Genomic DNA, 23,093 nt, shown 5'->3' with positions numbered 1-23,093 from the left:
ATTTGTCCCTAGAAAATCAGTTGAGCGCGTAAAATTTGACCTGTGACGGAATTTGACGTATGCAATAGTTAGATAGGTAGGTAGATAAGTACCTAGGTTATACTCCGTTCATATTTGAATTTAAATACACCCTCGAGACCCCTCGTTATTTCCGATAAGCTAAATATTTCTGAAATCTTAAGTTATAATACGAAATAGAAGAGTCAATGTAAGTATTGTGTCTTAAGTGTCTTAGGTATATCGTATATGATAATATACGGATTACCTGATGAAACCTGATTGTAGGTACTTTCGTCTGCGGGAGATTAAAAAAAGCCTTCGCCGTATATTTTTTACGATCCAAAACTACCAATTAATGACTTTAACCGTTACACGCGTTAGCAGATTAATTAATATAGCGTAGTTATTTAGTTAATACATTTTATTGGGAAGCTCGATGATATTCTAAACTCTTATTGTTTTATTTTTTAAATTTTATATCGTAGCCTATTATACCTAAGCAGCTACAAACTAAAATTACGTTATAATTTATGTGATAAGCATATTACAGTTATATTATTGCACATTTGTTTTGATACCTCATTTACCGATTGTGCCTAAGGTATAGATTGTAAATTTCTCTTAAAAATAAATAAAATAAAAATATTATTGCACAAATAAAATATAAATTTAAAGTATCTATAAAATAGTATAATTAAAAAAAAAAAACCCGTAAACCTATGTCGACCTAAGTATAATATATTGTGATCCCTATATTATATTGATATGAATTTATTGTTCGTTAATCGTTAATATATTATATTATGATCTTCAAGTTGGTAGTTGAAGTTTGTGTTTATATTTATAATATTTATAAAACTAGGTTAAATAAAACACATGCTTCTTTAGAAATATTCTTAATTTTTTTTTTATATATATATATATATATAGGGTATATAAGTACTTATATCATTTAGTAGGCGCCTAAATGTTTAAACAGATCTTTTTTTTTTTATTTACAAATATCTTCTTATTGAACGTAACGTTTTTTGTCCTGATTACATTAGGTAGTTAATTTATTATTTAAACTACAAAAAGGATATTAAATGAACAATTTTATATATTTATGCCACCAAATAATATTATTTATATATATTAGGTAATGTCCCCATCATAAAGTAAGGACCGTTAAAATTTAATTACCCCATAAATTATATGTAAATAAGCAATAAACGTACAAACTTAATTATATGTACAGCAATTACCATTATAATTTATACTAATATAAATTAAATATTAATTAAAATATAATGATACATATTTTACTAAATTATACACTAACAAACAAATTACCTATTCATTAATCATTACAAAGACTATAAAAATGTATACAATTAATCGTTTCTTCTTTAGTAAGTACAAAAATAACTCAAGTCTGCATTTTGTACCAAAAATGTGTAACGTATAAAGCTCAGTGTCTACCACTCTACCTATATAATATATAATTATTAAAAGATTAGAAAAGGACTACAATTTGTGTAAGAAAATATTGATGTAATAATTTAATAAATCATATTATATATGAAGAAAAAAAATTGAATCTTCTTACGATTCAGTCGGTACATCGCCAAAAAACCTTTGAAAATACATTACATTCGACTACCTATAATAGTGCCAATAAGTTGTGTGTGTGTGTGTGTTGATGGCATTATAAAAATAATATACTTGAATAATATTATGTATATTTGCTTGGAATTCAACCAATTTATTATTGCCTAAATCTAATACTATCCATTACAATCACGCCCGCATCTCATTGTAGACAAACTCGCCTATTACTTACTACCCACACAAACTCTATAGCATTATTTTATTAGACTATTATTTCATCGCTTATTTAAATTAATTGACCAGAATGTTTAAATAATATTTATTTAAATAGTGTTTGGTCGTATTTTGTATTATTCTCATACAATATTTTCAAAACGTTCATGTTCCTACAGTTATTTATTAAAAAAAAAAAAATAATAATAGCTACTCGAAACCTAATATTGCCTAACCTAATCTAACTAACAATAACTACGATTTCTAAAATTATTTCACCGCCAGATTTATTGAGGTATAAATAAGTAATAACGCACATTATAAATTCTAAACAAAAATATCACATGTTTTTCATGGTAAATTCAATGGAAAACATTTTGAATTACTGTGAATATTGTTTGATTAGTAATTACTGTAACATTAATTATCAAAGCTGGACTCGTGATATTTCTATTTTTACTTTTCGTGGAAAAAAAAGAATAGTGAATTTACTTTAGAAGACGCTTATAGATTTAATATATAGAAATCCAAGATTTTTAATTAAATCAATAAAATTGTTTTGTTTTGCATTGTTCCATATTATAAGTTTTAATGTTACATTCCTATATTTACTTAAATTCAATTTAATTTCCAATTTATCAGATGAAGATACGCTTTTCACAAATAGGTGCAGTGCAGGCGTTTGGTACAAATATAAATATTCTAATTATAATATTATATAATATATTAATAAAGCTATGAAAGAAAATTTGTACAGTAATTAGAAACTACTGTAGACTGTGTAGATATAAAGTGCAAACTGTAAAAACGTTAATATTGTAATGTTATAAAATAATATAATATATCTAATTTTAAAACAAATATAAAATAGCGGCTATGCATACAAGTACCTATTTATTGCAAAACAAAATGTTTATGTAGGTAGGTACTGATCCAACAAAATATGTAAATTTTGATAAAAAAAAAATACACAGCCCAATGAAAACACAGTGTATTATAATATGACTTCCACGAATTTGTACCTAATAAATAACCAATATAATATAGAAATTAAATAGTTAATACCTACCATTAATAAACTAATAATTTATTATACAATTAATTCTGAAAGTTTTATTGAGAATTCAATTTCAATAGGTATTATTGTATCCTAAATAATTGTCAATAATATCATTATACAATCTGATTATACCTGATTAGAATTTAGATTAATATTATAAATTTGTAATAAAAACTCATAAAAACTAGAGATATTTCAGAATAAACCCACGTCGGTTCTCCAAATTTAAAAATAAAATTTTATCAAAACCAGTGTGCAATAAATTACGAACTTATCCTTGGGTGGGTGGCCAGGTCTCAGAGGGGCATCGTGTGTTTGTTTGCAGTACAAGTTTATCTTGCTCTTGTTGCAATCGTCAAAAAACTAATTTCTCATCTACCGCAGTATTCGAAAAAGGCGATATTCACGATGATTATTTAGTTACTGCAGCACAAAACCATCATATAATAACTTTTAAATACGATTGTTAATGAATTAATCATCATCATATTTATCATAAATCATCATATTAGGTAGTTGACGTCAGTAGATATAGGTACCTACCAGATACTTTAAGTAATAATAATAATAATACGTGTGACTGATGTGTGTTCTAAACGTTGTAGATAATGCGATCTACGATAATCAATTGTTAAAAAAAAATTTTAGCGCGCACGTGGCCACGAATATAATTTTTTTTTTTAAATCGCATTTTCATTTTTTGTTCACCGATTGCGCGCGCTCGTGTGTGTACACGACAGACGGCCATTTGCATAATTATCGAACAATAGACTATACGAGCGGTCACAAGTAGGCGGGCGGTTACGGCCCATCGCTTATAATATGATACTGCTCAGAGAAGATCGTCGAGCCGCCAAAACCGGTTCGTGAGCGCATACGGACTTTTGCACGACATAAATAAAAAATATGATTTAGTGATAACGCCAATGGGGCTTTAGAGCGCCTCTCGTTGTTGTACCGGTAGGTACATGGTAGTGGTCAAATTGGAAAAAAGTACTAACGGTTTGCCCAATTTCCCGAACACTTAACGATACTAGCACCTATATATATACCCCGTTTAGAAGTATCAGAAAGGGTGCGCTGACCAGATACCATAATAGTATATAGGCATTTCGAACCGTTGAACCTTGCAATGGCGTATATAGTTGGGGTTAGCAGATACCCTCGCGCGCAAAGACTTTCACAGAGGGTTCTCACCCTCCGTTACTCACCTCGCCACTATTTGCAAACAGCATGGCCGTAATCGCATTTCCACTTGCACTGGGGCGCCAACTGCCAAGACCTTTGCTACGATACCGGTTGTACACTAATTGTTAACTCTCACTATTTGACTACCTATATAATTTCCCTATATATTATTATATAATATGTACACTGGTCATTACTCGCGTATGAATAAAAAAACGGTTTACGTGTAGGTTTTTAAGTTATAACGAACATAAACATTAAGACCTTTGGTATTAACAAAATTTTAAAAGTTCACTGCGAACAAAAACTTCTTTTAATGTACAGTTTTATCTTAAAATCAGCAGTGATTAACATATATAATCTGTCGCTTTTTCAGTTCAATTCGGATAATTTATAAACGTCCGAATGGGTATTATAGTTATGACTTATAAATTATGATTGATCAACGGTTATAATGGTTATATTATTTACTATAAGTACCTAATCGGTATATATGGTTGTTCTTCAGATTTTCGTCGGTACCTACTCGGTATATATGTTTGTTCCTCATATTTTCGTCGAGTGAAAACGTATATAAAATTCCAAAGATCACAATTATTATGACGTATTATATGTTATTTACTATCCGAGTAGTCAATACTTCACCCGTAGTGCAGACAATTTCAACTCGTTTGATGATCAATAAAATCCACACAATAATTAGCATATTAAAAATGTATAAATAATATTTAAATTTCCATTCACTGCGTTAGCGCCGCGCAGACACACGAGACTGTTTGTCAATTAAAAATAAATAAATTAAAAAAAACTGTCAATAATACTGATGCGATAAGACGCAATTTATATATGTATTGATTTACACGCTGAGTCAACAGAATATAGTCAATGATAATACACACAAAAGCTTTTTCATGTTGTCCGTGCGATTTTGATTTTTAATGTGAAAGTATTGGACAGATACCTATACGGTTTTTTTTTATTGGGTTATAAATCGTTGCAGTAAACTCTCGTTTTACCTATATTTTTTAGAACAAAAAATAAAAGTACCTATATTGAGCTCTCCCAACAAATGCGCGTATGATGTAATAATGTAACATGTAGGTATATGTGTAACTGACATCATGACACGTTAGTAATATTATTTTAAAACGTTTTCATTTTCGTTTTTTTTTGTTTCGTTTCAGATTGGATGAGTCCGTTCGACAGAGTCGTTTGTGGTGAGTACCGAACACGTTTTTTTATATTTTATTCGTCTATCTAAGTTTACTCGTACTAGCTATTAGTCGTATTATTGTTGTCGTTAAGCTTATGAGTCGATAAAACGATTTTACAATTGTCTCGCACTAAATAATATATTATATAATGTCGTTCCGTTTTTACCGCCACTCACGCGTTACATTTTAAGCCCCCCAAAAAATACAGACCTACACCGCCTCGCCGTGGTGTTCATGATGTAATTTTACATTGTCGTATCTACACGCGGTTTTCACTCGTTTGCATACCCTGTGTATTTTGATGAGTGTATAAAACATTATATTAATACTATATTATACTATTAGAAGATACCTACTTGAAAAGCTACCTCTCTGCGCGTAACACGTGCATATTATAGAGCCGCACCATCGGAGCCGTCGCACACGGGCTACATTAAATATTTTATGACCACACACTCGCGGGCCGGCCAGTTAATAGGTTTTTATTGGACAACAATAAACGTTATAACAGCGCGGTATATTATTATAACTTATAAGCATACATATATCCCTCTCTTTTACTCGTTATAATATTATTTCTCCGTCGCACACCGAGTGGTATAAATTATGATTTATCGTCGTGCTCGCCTCGTTTGTGTATTGTACGGCCAACCGACGGGGTTGACTCCTCTCATTACCATTTCTTGTCCGCGTGAGATAATTTCACCCTTTTTCCACCTATGTCCCCGCCATTACAATATAACAACATATCATTTTAATAATTCGTCGCGTACCTGCGCGTCGTATACACGTCATATTATAATATTATATACATACTTACGACGTAAACACTATACACCGGTAGCGGCGGCGGTATTTACCAATGGCGACGCCGGGGACGTAGGTATATACATTTAATAATATAATACGAGCGAAGGAATAATATAATAAACGCGAATTAAAAGAATAAATAAATAAAACGTTCCGTGGGCGCGCGTCCGTGATGGTGTAACTCGAAGAAACGTCGAAAATCCTATTCATCCCGCGTGAAAAAACCGTACGTGTTTAATCCTCTTCGTCCGAGTTTTATGCAAATTGCCTCCGTAGCGTCCATCACACAACGATCCGTCGTCCCCATCGAAATTGGGGATATATACCATGGGCTCGTTAGTATACCGAGGTGTAACTTATAGACTTTTCCGCCGTAGGGGTACTTATCAATGATAAATATTATCATTTTATTGTTTACGTCACGATCGCCATTATAGGTACATTATTATTGTAAAACCGTCGCCATAACGCGTTGTCAACGCGCGTGGGACGCGTTCGAGCCGATTGATGCGTTAGTAGTTGTACTAATATCGTCGTTAGGTATATTATGATCATTATTAGGTGCTCAGGCCGTCGAATAAAATAACAATAAATGTATTAATTTACACCGCCGCCTAGCCCATTATCGTATATTATAGCATTACTATTATGATAATGGCCGCGTGTGATATGCGAACTGCAGTAAACGTTTTCCGTTCGGAAGTGTCATATATATTTTACACGCATCACGATCGCCGCCGACGCAGCGCTCTTCTATACGCCTCTTACAATAATATAATTAATTTAGTACTTATAAATTATAATATTATTTTGTGTCGCCCATTATTTAGTGGCTATTTACGACGTTAATATAAATATTGTCATCGTGGCGTGTTTGGATAGGATTTTTTTCCCCATTTCTGACGGACAGGAGAGAAAACACCGCCGTCGTCGTTCGTTCGTTCGTTCTCGGAAGTTAATACACACAACGGTTGTTTTAATCCTGTACAATATTATAATATTATCATTTTCATTCGAAAGCTATACACCGAAGTTACTACCACGTCCGTCGCCTATTATTAATTATATATAATATTTTATTATTATGGTTTCACTTAAAACGGGACATTGACTTAAATTACGGACGGAATATTCTAATATATTAATGCTAACCCCGCAGCGTATAGTATCATATCCGTAATATTATTAAGGAGCAGCTTATTTTATAATAATTTAATTTGAAAATACGTCTGCTGCAGGTTGCAGTGCGTATTGTGGTATAATAGGTCCTATAGGGTACCTATCTATTATTTTAATATAGTCCGGTCGTTTCCTCTCTCGCGCTCGACGTAGCCCCTGCAGACGAACAACAATGTCTTGACGACGAACGTTCGTGATTTGTTTTATTGTCCGGCTGTTGAAAACAATAGTCTTGGCGGCGACCAGTCGTCATTCACGTGGTAGCCGGTATATGTACCGATATCATGCACGAGTCGTAATTTAAGAAGACAATAATATTGTCGTCGATAATGTTTGTAAATTAATTTACTTCACGCACGCCAATATTACACGTCTCAAGGTCTCCGAGGTGTATAATATCGTATATTTTATTTTTATTTTATATGCGCTTCGACGACAGTTTCTGTCAGGGTAATGCGTATTAATTATTTAAAACTGGTAAATTGAATTTTTTCATTTATACGGTAGTCATACTATATTTTAATTATTCCGTCGAAATTATTTTTAAACATTAACGATGTGTTAGTAGGTATAGTCATAAGATCGTAATTTATTCGATATAAAAAGACAAAATTCCAACTATCTTAGTATCTTGCTCCAGTGCTCATAATTCACATGCGTCGTGTACCTATAAAAAAAATAGTTGCTTGATTGTCGAAGTTTTCGCTTTAAATATAATATATTTACTCTAACTTCTGTACCTATAAATACCTATATGTAATCCTTAAATTGTATTTGAATAGTAGTGTTCGTACTTTTCGGGTTTTTTTCTTATATTTACAACCATTTTCTAATAATATTGTCCAGTTAATATTTTATAATTAAAATAAAAATTACCAGTAGTAAAATTAAAAACGAATGGAAAATTAAAACGTTCTTGTGGCGATGGGATTATATAGAGGGACATTGTAGACTCGTGCGAACGTGGTAGTACGTGCATAACTTATAAACGGTGGCGCTATTTCTGGCATTATGAATTATTTTTATTACGCTATATTTGAGTCGTCGTCTCGAAAGGCGCAACGATAGCTACTCCGAATTAACCGAACAAAGGCGTCTTGCATATAACAACAATAATAACATAAAAATATAATATAATAATTGTATTTGTATTCGTTGAACGATTATAATTATAATAATGGATGTGTTAAAAACATTCAACAGCAGCCACGTCGACGGGGCAAGCCAACCGAAAAAGTCAAGTCTGACATGACGAAGGGTGGATGGTGAGTATAGTGGGGCGGTGAGTAATCTTCGAGCACAACCCTATATTACCGTGCTGTGGTGGTGTAAAGTGTAACGGTCGCTTTTAACTAGCTCTGAGACATTTGTAATTATTATTTATTATTATGTCCTCCATATCATATTATCCAATAACGAGAGATGTCTCCTATTCTAGAAAGAGGGAGAGAGAGAGAGAAAGAGAAAGAGTGAGTGAGCAGCCACTCTAATAGACTAAATTGAATCGCCGCGATACCGACTTCCAAGTACCAACCATTCTAATATTCCTAAATCGGCCATAATAATCGTGTGGAGTTAAATTATATAATGTGGTGTGCTACTGCCGGTTTATCGTTTGGTTTGCCTCATAAAAACTGTGGGAAAATCGACAGGTTATATCGGTTTATGTGGTAATACGCCGATTTTCGTCGCTGCACTTTCGACCTACTCATATGGGTTATGATTGTTAGTATCAATCATTCTTTCAAAAATAGTGCACCTTATTATCGGATATGCGTTTAAATATAGTAGACATACGCAAATATTATCGCCAGACGACTTGTTCCGATTATTAGGAAAAAATAGACTGCTTAACTGTCAAGATTGTCGTTGTTGAGCTATATCTATAGCTGATTAAATTATCAGTGATTACAGATGATTAGTAAATTGTCATATTATTCGAAAAAATCGTATTTCAATTGGCGGCACCGTTTGTAGAGTGCCGCAGGATGTTTAAAATTAGGACGACGATTATTCTAACATTTTCCCCGTATTTTTAAAATAACTATTACCTACGTGATTTTCAATATGATAACGATACGATACGATAAGTTTGACATTGCTCATATAGACATATTAGTGTACCTATCGGTTTAGTTCAATTCAATATTTTGGGACTAATTAGATATGATCTAAAATGAAGATAATGTAACAATATATTTTCTCTCTTGAATTTTTGTCATGTTTACTATGCTAAGACTGTTTATAGTTAGATGAATTTGTTTCAGGTTACTGGGATACTGGGATACATTTTTTTTGAAAATCTGTTTACAAGTGTAAAATATGATTATACATATATTATATCCTTACAAGTTATAACAAGTCACTGCAACAGTTGCAAAGTTTTCTGAATGGTACTTTTTAATTCCAACTCGATGTTTGCCTTATGTTGATCGTATACGACTCCATATTTTGACGGTTTCCCCCTTACCAATTCCGTGTTACGGTGTACTGATTTCCTCGGGATTTTCACGTTTCCCATGGAACCCATGGTGCACCTGATGGTGGACATCGTTATTCACACGGCCGTTTTTTTCGATTGCGGTGGAGTGAGGGGAGGTGGCATTAGGAGACGCGTACATAGTAATATTATCATAAGTATAATAACCCGTTCCGTGACATCGCGTGGTGAGACCGCACGCAAGTCTTCGGATCGATCCGGTTTATCGTTATGATGGCGGCACACACATGTACACGTATTATTTAGTAGACGCGGATAAAAAGATATATGCGTGCGTGTAAAAAAAAGGGGAAAAAACGAGTATCCAGGATGAATAATAATAATAATAATAATGGTCGTTGTGTTTAATCGGAGGAGCGGCGGCGGCGTGAGAGGGAAAAAACAACCCGTGGACAATCATGGCATGTTTATTATACATACACATATTATATATGGATGGACGCGTCGCTTCTTGTTATTGTAATACGTGTTTTATTGTGTTTGTATGTATTATAATATATATTTGTGTGCATTTTTTTTTAAACATAAATAGACGCGCGCACGTATATAGAAAATAAGAAACGTCTTCGACGACGACCGAGAAAATATCAGCCGTTGTCGGGTGTCGAGAAATATATAATATTATATACCTACCGTAATGCAGCTGCAGCGTATGTGTGTGGACTCATGAGTAGCAGGCAATTGCTTAGAGTACCGAAATGTTGAGATGGCTACAAACCCCGTTTTACATATTATTATTATTTATTCAACGTACCTGTTAGGGTAGTCATTAAAACTAGGCATTAATTATAAATTAATATTATATAAACGCATTCCATTCGTTTTTTTTATAAAAAATCATAGTTGTTACGGCCTTACGGGTTGTGCTGTTTTAATTGAGGCCGAGAGTATAATATCTCTTTGTGTGCAGGTGTATTATATTATAGACATCGGCTGTCTGGCTGGACGGGCGACATACGTACATTTACGTAACCATATAATATTATAAATTATTATTAAACGCGTGCGCGTCGTTCCGTGTGCGTTTGTAAATCGCGATATTATTATAACAAGAAAAAAACGTTTATTCGCATATCATAAACATAAAATAAAATAATAATAAATGTACAGGTACAATATGCATTACGCGTTGAGGTAGGTCGCAACTGCAAGTGTACGCAATAATATAATGTTGTATTATACGACTGCATAGCATCAGTAATTGTGTTTGTAATATTAATATTATGGTGTGTGTGTGTTTATTCCGGATACACGTCGTAGTGAATGCTTTCGTGTAAGATAGGTAGGTAAATCCTCGTGTGAATTATTTACCGGGGTTGGGTCATTACGGCGGCGGTGCCCATACACTTATAATAGCTATCCGTGTATAATATTCATTAAACAAATTACAATCGCTATCTCCGTTTCGTTTACGCGTAATAAACACAATAATATGGTAATTCCGGGTACACTATAGAAAGTATAATATTATAGTGTGTACAATTAAACGGTAGGCAAATTAATAATAATCGACCGGATATATTGTTGTGAATAATAATAATTGTTATCGACGTCGCCGGTGCGCGACAACCGAACGCGTATTGTTTTAATCTAAATTCACTTTTAAACGGCGTGGCGTTCGACTTCAATTATTACAACAACATTTATGATGTGTCGTAACTCTTGATTTAATTATTACAGTCCGTCCGAGTCTCCTCCCATTACCTAATTTATTTATTTAGGTACCTAGTTGTCAGCGCTCGGAGACCATTTTATACAAATATATACAAATATATCAATCCGATATCCGATTTCTGAGAGTTGAATCTGAGAAAACGTGACTTCGATATCGGATATTATAAAGATATACATACGTAAGCCTTTGTTTTTGTCGTAATTTTTCTTAAAAGGTTATTCGATATCTTCGTATTCGATGTCTTCGTCTTCAAGTGTGTGTAATATTGCAAAATTCCACTCAGATGTTCTCCTTTTGCTTAGCTTCGTTAGTTAATTGACCTATTTTCAAACATTAAGAATTAAGATAACCAACACTGTCCATGCTTTGTTGGACGTATTTTTTTATTATTAATTTTGAAGTGATTTTATGAGCATTTTTAAATTCACATCTATAACTATTTAGTATTATTCCGTGAAACTTTATATACATAGATATCTGTATTAAAAGGTGTTAATTTTAGAGTAAAATCGTTTTTAAATAGCCCTAGAGCCTTTATATTTGAATAATGGTTTCAGTGTTATCCTTTAAAACAGAGACAATACGATTTGTTTAGGACAATGGTCCTGTATTGAACCTTTCCAACGACGGTAGTTTTTTTTACGATTTATCATCATTAATCCTTGGGTTGTTGAGTTTCCTCAGCATTTGGTTTTACGATTAATAAAATTGAACGTCGCGCGTCGTCTTATATTATATTGCGCTATTATTATAAGTATAATAATATTATTATATTATACTATGTGGATAATCAGGCGCTACCCTTGTTCTCGTATTTTATATTTTACAGTATACAATATACATTATACGTATTGTATATGTCGTGTGTTGGAATAAAACAATTTTATAATATGCTGCGCACAAAGTAAATTATTGTACTATTATTGTGTATCGATTACCGAAACGACATTTTACATGATATATATGTTCTATAATACATAATATTATAATAAATATACCGCCCGGTTTTTGTATTATTATAATATACATCTGCACACTATATGTACCTACTTATATTATTTATTTACTTTATATAACTTATAGGTCAAAATAGTTTGCCGATGCAAATGTAACCCTGTTTTTAAAACGAGTTTTGTTCGAATTTTCTATTATTATTTGTTTTGTGTTTTTTACGACTCCGATTTCTACGATATCCCTTCCAAATAAACGACTAGTTCATCGCCACCGACAATCGTTGCAGAGCCGTTGTTTGAAAGCGTATTAGCATATTATTTTGTGAAGATGATAACGAGATGTGCGCGCAAACGGAAGGTCAAAATTGATATCGACAAAATATCGATGTTTTAGGATGGATGTACAGCGAGGCGAATATCCAAAGTCGAATAAATAAAATCTAATGTTTTTTGTCGAATTCTTTGTTAGTTTTTTTTGTATGGTACTGTGCTGCTTAATACTCGTGGTCGTTATACGACATATATCTATACTTAAGTCTCAATAAATGTAGTCCCTGTAATGTATTATAAGAGTATTTTCTACGATTTTTGTAAATCAAGTGCAATTATATCTTCAGCGTGTTTTCCTTTTATTTCCATTTGAATTTCGAGGCAATTATTTTAATATATTTATGTTTACTGTTTAGTCTAATTTTTTTTCTCGTTCTAACAATGAGGACGTTTGTTCGCAGTTGTTTCATGTTGGCGCCACGATAATGGCTGTTAGTGGCGTGTTGTTGTTTATGCACTCGATTCAACTTCAATTATTATAATCGATTTTTGTGCGTAGGACTGAGAAGTTTTTTGATTACTGTGTAAAAGAAATAAAAAAGAGGGAAAATCATACCAGTGTCAAAACGATATATGGTCTGATAAGGTCCTAAAAACTTGTTCACCTTGGCGGAGAATTAATAAAGACGATCAATTGGTAAAAATCGCGGAAATCCGATGGTTCGTTGTATATTTATATAATGATATTTTAGGTCATTCCACACCTTTACTCCGGCCGTTATGAATATACTATCTATATGATTATTATTTGAAAGACCGATTTTCGATGTGTTTTTACAGTTTTTAAGTGGATTCGATGAATTGTTTGCGTGTATATGTTGAAATAAAACTAATCGACTAGTGTATTGGATGTGCACTACCATGTGTATCGTCGGAAATATCAAAGACTGGAAGAGAACAGTGTAATTTAAATATTGATAAACACACAATTCAATTAACACACATTCAATTATTTAACTGCAGTTATACAAGTTATAACACACGCATAATTACGTTATAACGGTATTAATGATTACTCATTAAAATGAATTATCTCAAATTGTGTGGTCCGGTTAGGTTTAACATTTAACCCTTTTTACAATATCAGTTGTTAAACATATAATTATCAATTTTTATTATTGCACACATCAATAGCGTACGTACGTACCGCTGTTATATTATTCGATAAACCCACCACCTAATCGCGTAATATTATAAAATTTAGCTCTACAACGTATCTTATAATAAGGACGTGTGTATAATACACACATTATAATCAAGACGTAGGTACTGCAACAAAAATAATAGCTGGCTTTGAAGTGGGCACGTCGATCGATATGTCGAGATCAAACGCGTTATGATTTACATTTATATCGTACATGTTGCGTGCTAATGTTTAATCAGTAATCACGTGTTCGTTCCATTTATATGGAGGTATAATATTATAATAGGTATCCTGGGTATGACTATATTATATCAATTAACAATTGTTTTTCATGGCTAATATTAGATTCATCAGTTTCAATTAAACGCTCTACACTTGTTATTATATTTAGTTGTATTACAATATAATATTCTAAACGTTTATGTACGACAATAATTGAAGTTAATATGTCTGGTAATTATGTGTGTGTGTATGTGCATGTGCGTTTATTAAAATAGAGAACCGATTATGTACTGCTGGTCGTAGTGTTCACACAGTGGGATGTATTTATCATTCTGTGTAGACGTTAGCAGTACTATAAAAGCATTTCTAACTTCTGTTTTATCGAAAGTCTGTGTACCTTTAAAATCTACATTTTGATACGAGTATAAAAGCAGAAATATTTTTTTTGAATTATTTTAGTTTTGCAGTATATTACTGCTTAATTATTATGCTAATGATTATGTGTATAGTATGTATTACCTATATTATATTTTAATGTTGCGTGTACCTATAGTAAACCAGAAATCGTTTTCGAAAACCGTTTCGACGCTCTCGTATTTCAAAACCGCTCGGCGGTTCCACATTATTAATGTCTTTTAAACGCACTCACTGGTTTCTGAATATATTTTTATTCGCTGATCGCGCCATGTGATTGCTATATAAAATATGAAGGTACTAATATGGTGTGTGCGAGCATGCGGTTTAATAACCGATAATTATTATAATATTCGCTATATACTCCTTTTCTGGGCCATCCATTTCTGCTAAACGGTTAATTTTCGCGCTCGATTTTTTCTCGCCACCATTAATCGCGACTTGTCAAGCCGCCGTCTTCTCAGGTTCTACACCTTCACTCTGGCGCGCGCCTGTAGTTTATAATAATAATTATTATTATACGTGTGCCCGAAAAATCCTATTGTTTTAGCGCACGCGAATAGAAGGTGCAGTGGGTGAATGAGTGAGTTCGCGATTAAACCGTCCGCTGCGGGTCGTGTCGAAACGAAATAATATTATGTAAAAACACCTGCAGCAGTCCTGGTCGTAAAGCGTGATCAGGGTGAATGGTGCGGGGGGTGGACGTGCTGAAAAAATAATAATACATACCGTGACTCGTAAGGTGCGAGGGAGAACATTAAATGGTGCAATATATATAATAATATATAGATAGGTAGGTTTACCCGAACCGGTCCGGCATTATTCTGGGCGTGTGTTGTTCGCGAATCTGCCCTTCTCCCTCGGTTTTCTCTGTTCGCAATAACGTGCGGCCATTGAATTCGAACCACAAGACAAGAGACAAGACTTTTTTTTTTGAACTCTCGTCAAGAAATAAATTAACAAAACTACGCCCGACGATTTACTATTATTTATATAATATAATATAATTTCGCGCCAGGACGGTCACTCATGTACGACGATTATAATGATTATAATATTATATTGTATATAATATGCAGTGGCAGATCGAACTATCTCACGGAAAGGAGTACTTACTGCTGATTTGGTCACCCATCGCACTCGTCTCACCCAATGTGGATAATCGTGATATTCCAGTTCATATATCGGCTGTATACTCATTTGAGAACGATCTGCGCCGCGTAACGGATGTCACGAATTGTACATGGATTATATAACGATAACATGGACTTATTATGTTTGAAATATTTCACTAGGTACCTATAATATTATATAGATACTAACCTACTCTAATCAGAATATATAATTATTATATTGTACTTGTCGCTTGATTTCATAACGTTCCGTTGGAACTTGGAATGTCGTATAGATTTCTAACACAATTTTATGAAATCTTTTTTTAAATAATTATCATATATGCATACACGCGTTTTGTTTTTCAAAAATTCTCCACTCGGGAATATATAGTGCAATGTCAAATTAAAACGTGTAAATACCATAAAAAATATACAAACATCGCTGCACGAGTGTTGCTTGAGTTATATAGTCATGTTTCTTTTCCTGTATTGACTATGTTAGCAGTAATTTAATGACACTATAAATTTTTCATTTTTAATACATAAAACAAATTTTAAAACACATTTATCGTGCATTTAGCATGAGTTATATTATTTTTAGAGTTTCAGTCTAGCAAACCGTGCTTAAATATTGTAATTTCAAGTCAAATATTTCGACTACTCGTATTATAAATTTTATAGTTCATAACTGTCCCATTACGCATAACTTACTGTTTACACATTTTTTTAGTGTACAATTTTAGTACTAGGTATATATAAAAAAATTTAAAAAATTGTTCTCGAGAAACACAAAACATTGCGTATCGTGGCAAATGTCCGTTGTATTAATTTCTTCCAATTAAAATTATTGTACTCTACTTAAATAAATTCGAATAGCGTTTGTCTTGAAGAGGTATCGTTAGAAAATATGGAAACTATTTTGAACGGCATATTTCCTATGAAAATACCAACAAATATTTAAATATTTCATACATCAGCAATCGGGACTCGCGCGTAGTAGTTCGTCCGTTTTTCATCAACCCACATTACGGGAATGATTCAATCGAGGAGTCATAGGTCGTAACTCTTGTAAGTTCATAGCTTATCCCATATACGTATACTGTGCTTGGCAGCTATACACGATTATTATCATTATCATTACACTCACTGCGCTTGCCAGGCAGCTTTGCAAGAATTGAAAACGTACGAGCGGCAACATAATAATATTATATTATTATATAGGTACTTATAAATTATAATAATGTATAATATAATAATAAGTAATAACGATAAATCGTGTGATATATTTTTCTTTCCCTCCTTTTTCCGTTTTTTTTTTTTTTTTTTGTCGCTCACCGACGACTGGTTTACACAGTCTCCTTCTCTGCGAGTTCTGTGGATGATCGACTGATTTCTGTTGAACGCCTAAACATGATATCATAATATATTATTATTATTATTGTCGCTGTGGTTTGTCCGAGACGATTTTTTTTCTGTGTAGGCGCGCGAGTGCGTGACCGTTACTATCGCGGACGGCATACCTAATACTATTATCCCATACGGTTTTCGTTGTATAGATCAATAAAACGCATTAGTATGTACACATACGACGTCTACACACAATAATATACATTAGTGCTGCAGCGTGACGTCTTTATCCCCTTAAACCCTTGCTCGCTCACAGTTACATCACGGCGGTACAATACAATAATATAATACGTCGGCCTGTACACAAATATATATATATATATATAAATATATCGTATATTATATATTATTATAATGCGCCCGTGAAGTCATTCTCGACCCTTTTCCGTTGTTGTGACAATTAGTCTCTAACTCACTCGACTCGCCTTTCAAACGTCATTTGTCGCGTTTAGCCCGTCGCAGCAGACGTCTATAAATCTGTACAGCGTGGTCTATATAGATAGGTAGACGCTGCATAATATACGACGTGCTCGCGGGTCGGCGGCGGTGTGTGTATAAATTCATAAATCGTCTAATGACCTTGCCTTGCCTTTTTTTTTTACTTCTTGGGGTTTGGTTTGAAGCCTGTACAAAAAAGTCCTTTCCGTAACGGTTCTTCTTCGGCATGTTCGTGTGCACGTATCTTCGGGGGATTTTTTTCTTTCGTTTTTATATTACTGTTGATTTTAGTGCTGCAGCACATTATATTAATATTGTAGTGTGACACGTTTCGTGTAGTCATTCAACGCCAGCGAGCATTATGATTATTTTTACAAATACTGGATGCTTGCAAACAGCGAACTGTTTACGATTTTCAATTGGGGTACCAATGTTTGTGTACACACAAACGCTTTTGAAAACGAGCATACGCGTTCGATATGATATACCATTATAATACCGTGTCATAATAACGCTGTACACGACTGCGTCGATACCGACGAGATTGCTTTTCTTCCTTCAACAAATATATAATGCGAATATACAACACAAGCGACGTCTGGGGGACATGGTTTTGAAATATAATGTGTTTCGTTCGACGTAAGTCGTGATGCAGCTTGCCATGCCAAGACATGCTAAGTCAAACATTTATTTTACAATGCGACAATATTTTATTATGTATAATACACGTAATACGTTTGTGATATTATTATAATATAAAATCAAGATCTGAAAGAGGTCCCCCATTACGCCCACATTATGATAAAATCGAGAAGAACTTTCGTTTAAAAATAGACCACGAGAGAATACCAAATAAAAATAAGACTAATTTTATTGTTGAAATGAGTTACGATGTACAAATTAAAATAGGATGCGTGTAATAATGGAATATGCGTTTTTAGTGTGTTGGTCCAATTTGGTCTCTCTTTACTGTAACGTACGACACATTTGTCCATAATATTATTATGTAAATATATTTTATTTGTGTATTTTATGGGGTGAATTATAATATACATACTACATAGGTACTTTCTATATTTTGATTGGGAATCGTCCTGCAGCAGGAGGTAGGTACGCAAAAAGCACATCAAACTATCGATTTCGATGAAATATTTACGCCTAGCGGTTGCTGTATGGGGTCTCCATACAATATAATGCCAAAAAGATCACCGACCACGGTGCGCCAATAAAATGCTTTGTCGGCAATCTCCTCGCGCCGCCCGCACCCCGCAGGAGGTGGCTTATTGGTAATACGTGTATACATATATATATATGTTATTATAATATTCGAGCGGGCGGCAAGACGAGGGAAAAATTAAAAACCTTACGAACCCTCTTATTGTGTACGAGAAAAAAAAACGAAAACTAAAAAATAATATAAACGAAGAATTATGGTTATTGCGCCATGAAGATGACTGTAGCGTTTGCCGCGCCGTTATCTCTGGCGGGGGCGCGGCTCCCGGTCTATCATCCCGTTTGTAGCCCTTTTGTAACCCTCCGTAAAGAAAATATATTACACTCGTCGCATATATAATATATATATGTACAACATCCCCCGTATAAATTTCCGCTGTTCAAAAGATCGTTGCGTAAAAATAATGTCTCGGGGTCTTGGCAAAATGTCTTTTGAAAAATACATCTATACATTATGCGCGTGTACATATATATATTATTTATATATGCGTTATGATACACTGCACCCTCTCGTGCTCATAAATTTGTCGATAAATGCCTGTACTGAAAAGAAAACAGAAGGGGTGAAAGACTGTGTTGAAACTTTTGTTCGCCAATCGTGTAATATTTGTATATTTGCATCGTATGCACGTGAAACTGTAATTTTTCTATATGGATTATATTTATATTATTTTGTAGGTACGATTACTAAGGAATTTATTTATCCTCATACCTGCAATGTCCTACATACGTATTATACAAACACGATATTATTATTTCTCACTCTCCTTCTCACCCGTATCTCGTGTTCACAATGAAACTAGAATATGTGATCGAATTAAAGGGTTTTGTGTGCATAATACTATGTGTTTATGTCGGTGTGGTTTTATGGCGGGCGTCCTTACCTGTTATTATATGCTATGCGGCGTGACCTGATTTTGACGGGAAAAAAAGAAGAGTTAGGTGGTTAAATTCGATACGGTGGTTTTTTTTCTATTGTTATATTATGATTCCGATAAAGAGTTAATATTTGTTATGTAGGTCAAACGATTTATACACACGCACACACCTACAACAATAGGTATTTTCGGGTGGATGAAAGAGAACTCGGGTACTCCGCAGACACGCTGTGCATATTATAGTTTACATTATTCGTTTATCAGGTGCAGCGTTTCAAACGTGCCCAATTTTGGACATAGGTTTTTGGAAATGTAATAATATAATTTTTCGTTTAAGATTAAACCATAGTGTAGTTACTATACCACTTTCAAACTAAAATTTTGATCGACGTACCGATCGAGGCCTATGTTTAGGAAATAATTTTGATAAAATTCTGTGTAGGTATACCTATATATTACACATTTATACACGAAGGTGGATTGAAATAATGATAGAAGCTTGAATATCGTATAGTTTTTTTTTATCGTATTGAAATATTATGTTTCTTAGGAATGCGAGGTATAGGTTCTCACTATATTTTGATATATTTAATGTTATATGTATATGTGACGTTATTCCATATTGGTATTCGACTTCGGCAATGTCGGATCTCGTTTTCCATACAAACGGAGATAAAAAAAATATCTACACACGAGCGTACGCATAAAGAACAGTCAACAGAAAAAAGTAGAGTCGTTTTCTCGAGAAACGTATATTAGACGTGTATATGTATATAAGATCACAGGTGCTCTTGAGGCGGCGTGAGTATATGCGTTTATATATATAAGGTGTCGTGAAGCAGGGAAACTGCGGAAAATACGAGCTCATTTCATTTTCCACTCGGCTCGGTTCTTGTAATACAATATAGCTGTAGTGTATGTAAGGAAACCCTAGCTCGATATTTCCCTTAGGTGTTATTCTCACCCCTTGTACCGCCGCCGCATACGCATTGCTTATGTGTGCACACACACATACACACCCAAACATATATATATATGTATATATAGACGCACAAACGTCGACGGAGGGCAGAATTGTGTAATATACACCAAATACGCCATCTGTTCGCGACCATTGTTCCCCGCCGCCGCTGGGTTGAGAGGTGAGACTGCTGCTGCAGCATCTGATAGAATGAGATCGAAAAAAAACTGCAGTGGTCCCAAGTACCGCTCCTAGAAGGGCCAAGAAAGGTTATGGCAATAATTCGAAAGACGAACTTCGCTTTTCCTCTTGTCGTGCGCGTGGTGAAGGGATGGTCGGTTAGGGCGGCTTGTCGTGCATGTGGGGGATGGCAGGGTGGTAGAATTGTTTACAGCGTTGCAAATTGATATTGCCGTTTCCGAGCCGTTTGCCGAATTCTTGATGAAAACGTACGTCGCTGACGAGAGGAGGGTCTTTTCATTATATATATATACGAGCGCCCGTTGACTGATATATGTACCATTTCGCAGTCCGATGCCAATATACGTGCGTATATATGTGTATGCGCGACGGATGGGCAATTTTCAATAGCAACACTCAAAAGGATGACGTTAAATTGCCTGTACCTATATAATATATAGGTAGACGGTACGCATATTATATTATATCGTTTTTCATCTCCATATACCGCGAGTAATAGTGTGCCCCGCGCGCACATTCAGGGGATTGCGTTTTGAAGCTGCGAGGTGAGCTACATATACACGACACATGTACCTTCATGTTGACAGTTACTTTTGTGTGTGTGTGTGTGTGTGTGTGTGTGTGTGTGTGTGTAGTATAATGTGAAAATGATCGTCTGTCTACAGTACCGCGTTAAATTTGAAGGACCCATGGATGGCAGCGCAATCATTGAAATATGAGGTGCGAAAAATGTAAAGAAAAAAAGAGGCCCCACGATAATATATATACTTCCAAGAATAATAGGCGATATATATTGTGTCACACGGCTACGTGTACCTACCTATATTGCATTACAATATATAGGCAAAAAGTTTTTTGTATAGTATAAATTGAGTATTGATCTACCGCAGCAGCTACTGAATATAGTTTTCCGAAAATACAATTTTTTCGATTAACATTTTATAATCTACCCCCCTACAGGTACTTACGGTTATAAACCGTTAAAATTAACTTATATAATTGTAAACTTATTTTTAGTTATTATTGCTGTCCTCGACGAATATAGGTACCTATACTTAAGTCTACCTAATACCCAATACAATAAATTATATTTTTGAAAGAAGGTACAATATAATAACTTCTGCTATCGCGACAACGATATAATATACGCTATTAATAGTTTTAATATTATATAACTACGTTAGGCATAATATTTCTTACGAAAGGTACCTTGTCTGCCTATGTATTTAAAATGGTAATAATAATGAAAAGCATTTAATTTATATTATTATACATAATATGCAGCTTTGTGTTATAAGTTTTGTCGCGCGAGCTATAGAAGATCTAGAATCTAGGTGAATGTCATTTTTATTATACTGTAAAGATATATAGTTTAGATCCCATGATATATATTATGTACGTTTTAACTTACGATCTTCGAGTGTATGTATATTATAAGAAAAAAACATGTAGTTTGAATGCATGGCATGCCATCTAAATTAAAGCACTCAAACGTAGTCGCATATTATAATATACAACGTGTACTGTGGGCAGGGTGTATATATATATGGGATACATGGGTGGTACTACTTCTACATATTATGTATATTGTACGACGACTATAACACTTTGTTAGTTTGTTTGACGAGAATTCCTCGACTGCATGGGATTATTTTCGTTTACCATAGGTATATAGATTTTTAAATAATTTAAATTTTTTTTTCCCGAAAGAAAACATATATTTCAAATACATTTATTAATACATAAAAAAATAAACTACATGCCAGACCATCAGCATTTTGAGATAATTTATATAGTCGATATTATCATCACGTATACAGGTGTGGGTAGATAGATAATATGTTAAACCTCCACACGATAAATTATATTTAGGTATTTTACCCCTGCGACCGAAAGCCACTATACTATATTGTTATTTATTATACATCATTTGAACAGCAGTGTAGTCCAGTAGTCCCGTGGACGTGCGCAGCCCTCAAATATATACGTGTAATATATTAACTCTGATTTTTTTAACATATTTTTTGACGTGGGTCGGCCGTGGAGTTGTGTTTATATACGGTAAAGTAAAAAATTAATAATAATAATAGCGTAAGCTGCCGCGGCAAAGGCCAAAGGAGGAGATCCGCCGCTGCGTCTTCGACCGAGGGCGGTGCAAACGTACCGAAGAATGGACGGGTTCTTGGGCGGTCTTCTCTGAGCGGGAAAGCGGTGGTAATATTATAATGGCAACGACGTGGGCGAAACCGGCGTGGGGTAATTTCATCAGAAACACTGGCGGCGGCGGCGTCACCGTCACATGCACGCGCGCCCGCGCGAGGGTGCGTTTTATTGTTAAGTGCAATTAAACGACGCGTCCTCCCCCTTT

The 23,093-nt window shown here is 34.1% G+C and overlaps 1 protein-coding gene across 1 annotated transcript in view; it reads left to right on the top strand.

The window, feature by feature from the left end:
* Nucleotides 1-23,093, top strand: part of LOC100168447 (homeobox protein abdominal-A homolog) — a 33,991-nt gene that overhangs the window by 2,224 nt on the left and 8,674 nt on the right. The window contains exon 2 of the mRNA XM_001944594.5: nucleotides 5,236-5,268. Within this exon, the coding sequence (XP_001944629.2) occupies nucleotides 5,236-5,268 (33 nt within the window). The remainder of the gene's footprint in view (nucleotides 1-5,235; nucleotides 5,269-23,093) is intronic.

Source organism: Acyrthosiphon pisum, chromosome A1, assembly GCF_005508785.2.
Source record: "Acyrthosiphon pisum isolate AL4f chromosome A1, pea_aphid_22Mar2018_4r6ur, whole genome shotgun sequence".
NCBI classification, from domain to species: Eukaryota; Metazoa; Arthropoda; class Insecta; order Hemiptera; family Aphididae; genus Acyrthosiphon; species Acyrthosiphon pisum.
This window is presented reverse-complemented; position numbering and strand designations above follow the sequence as displayed.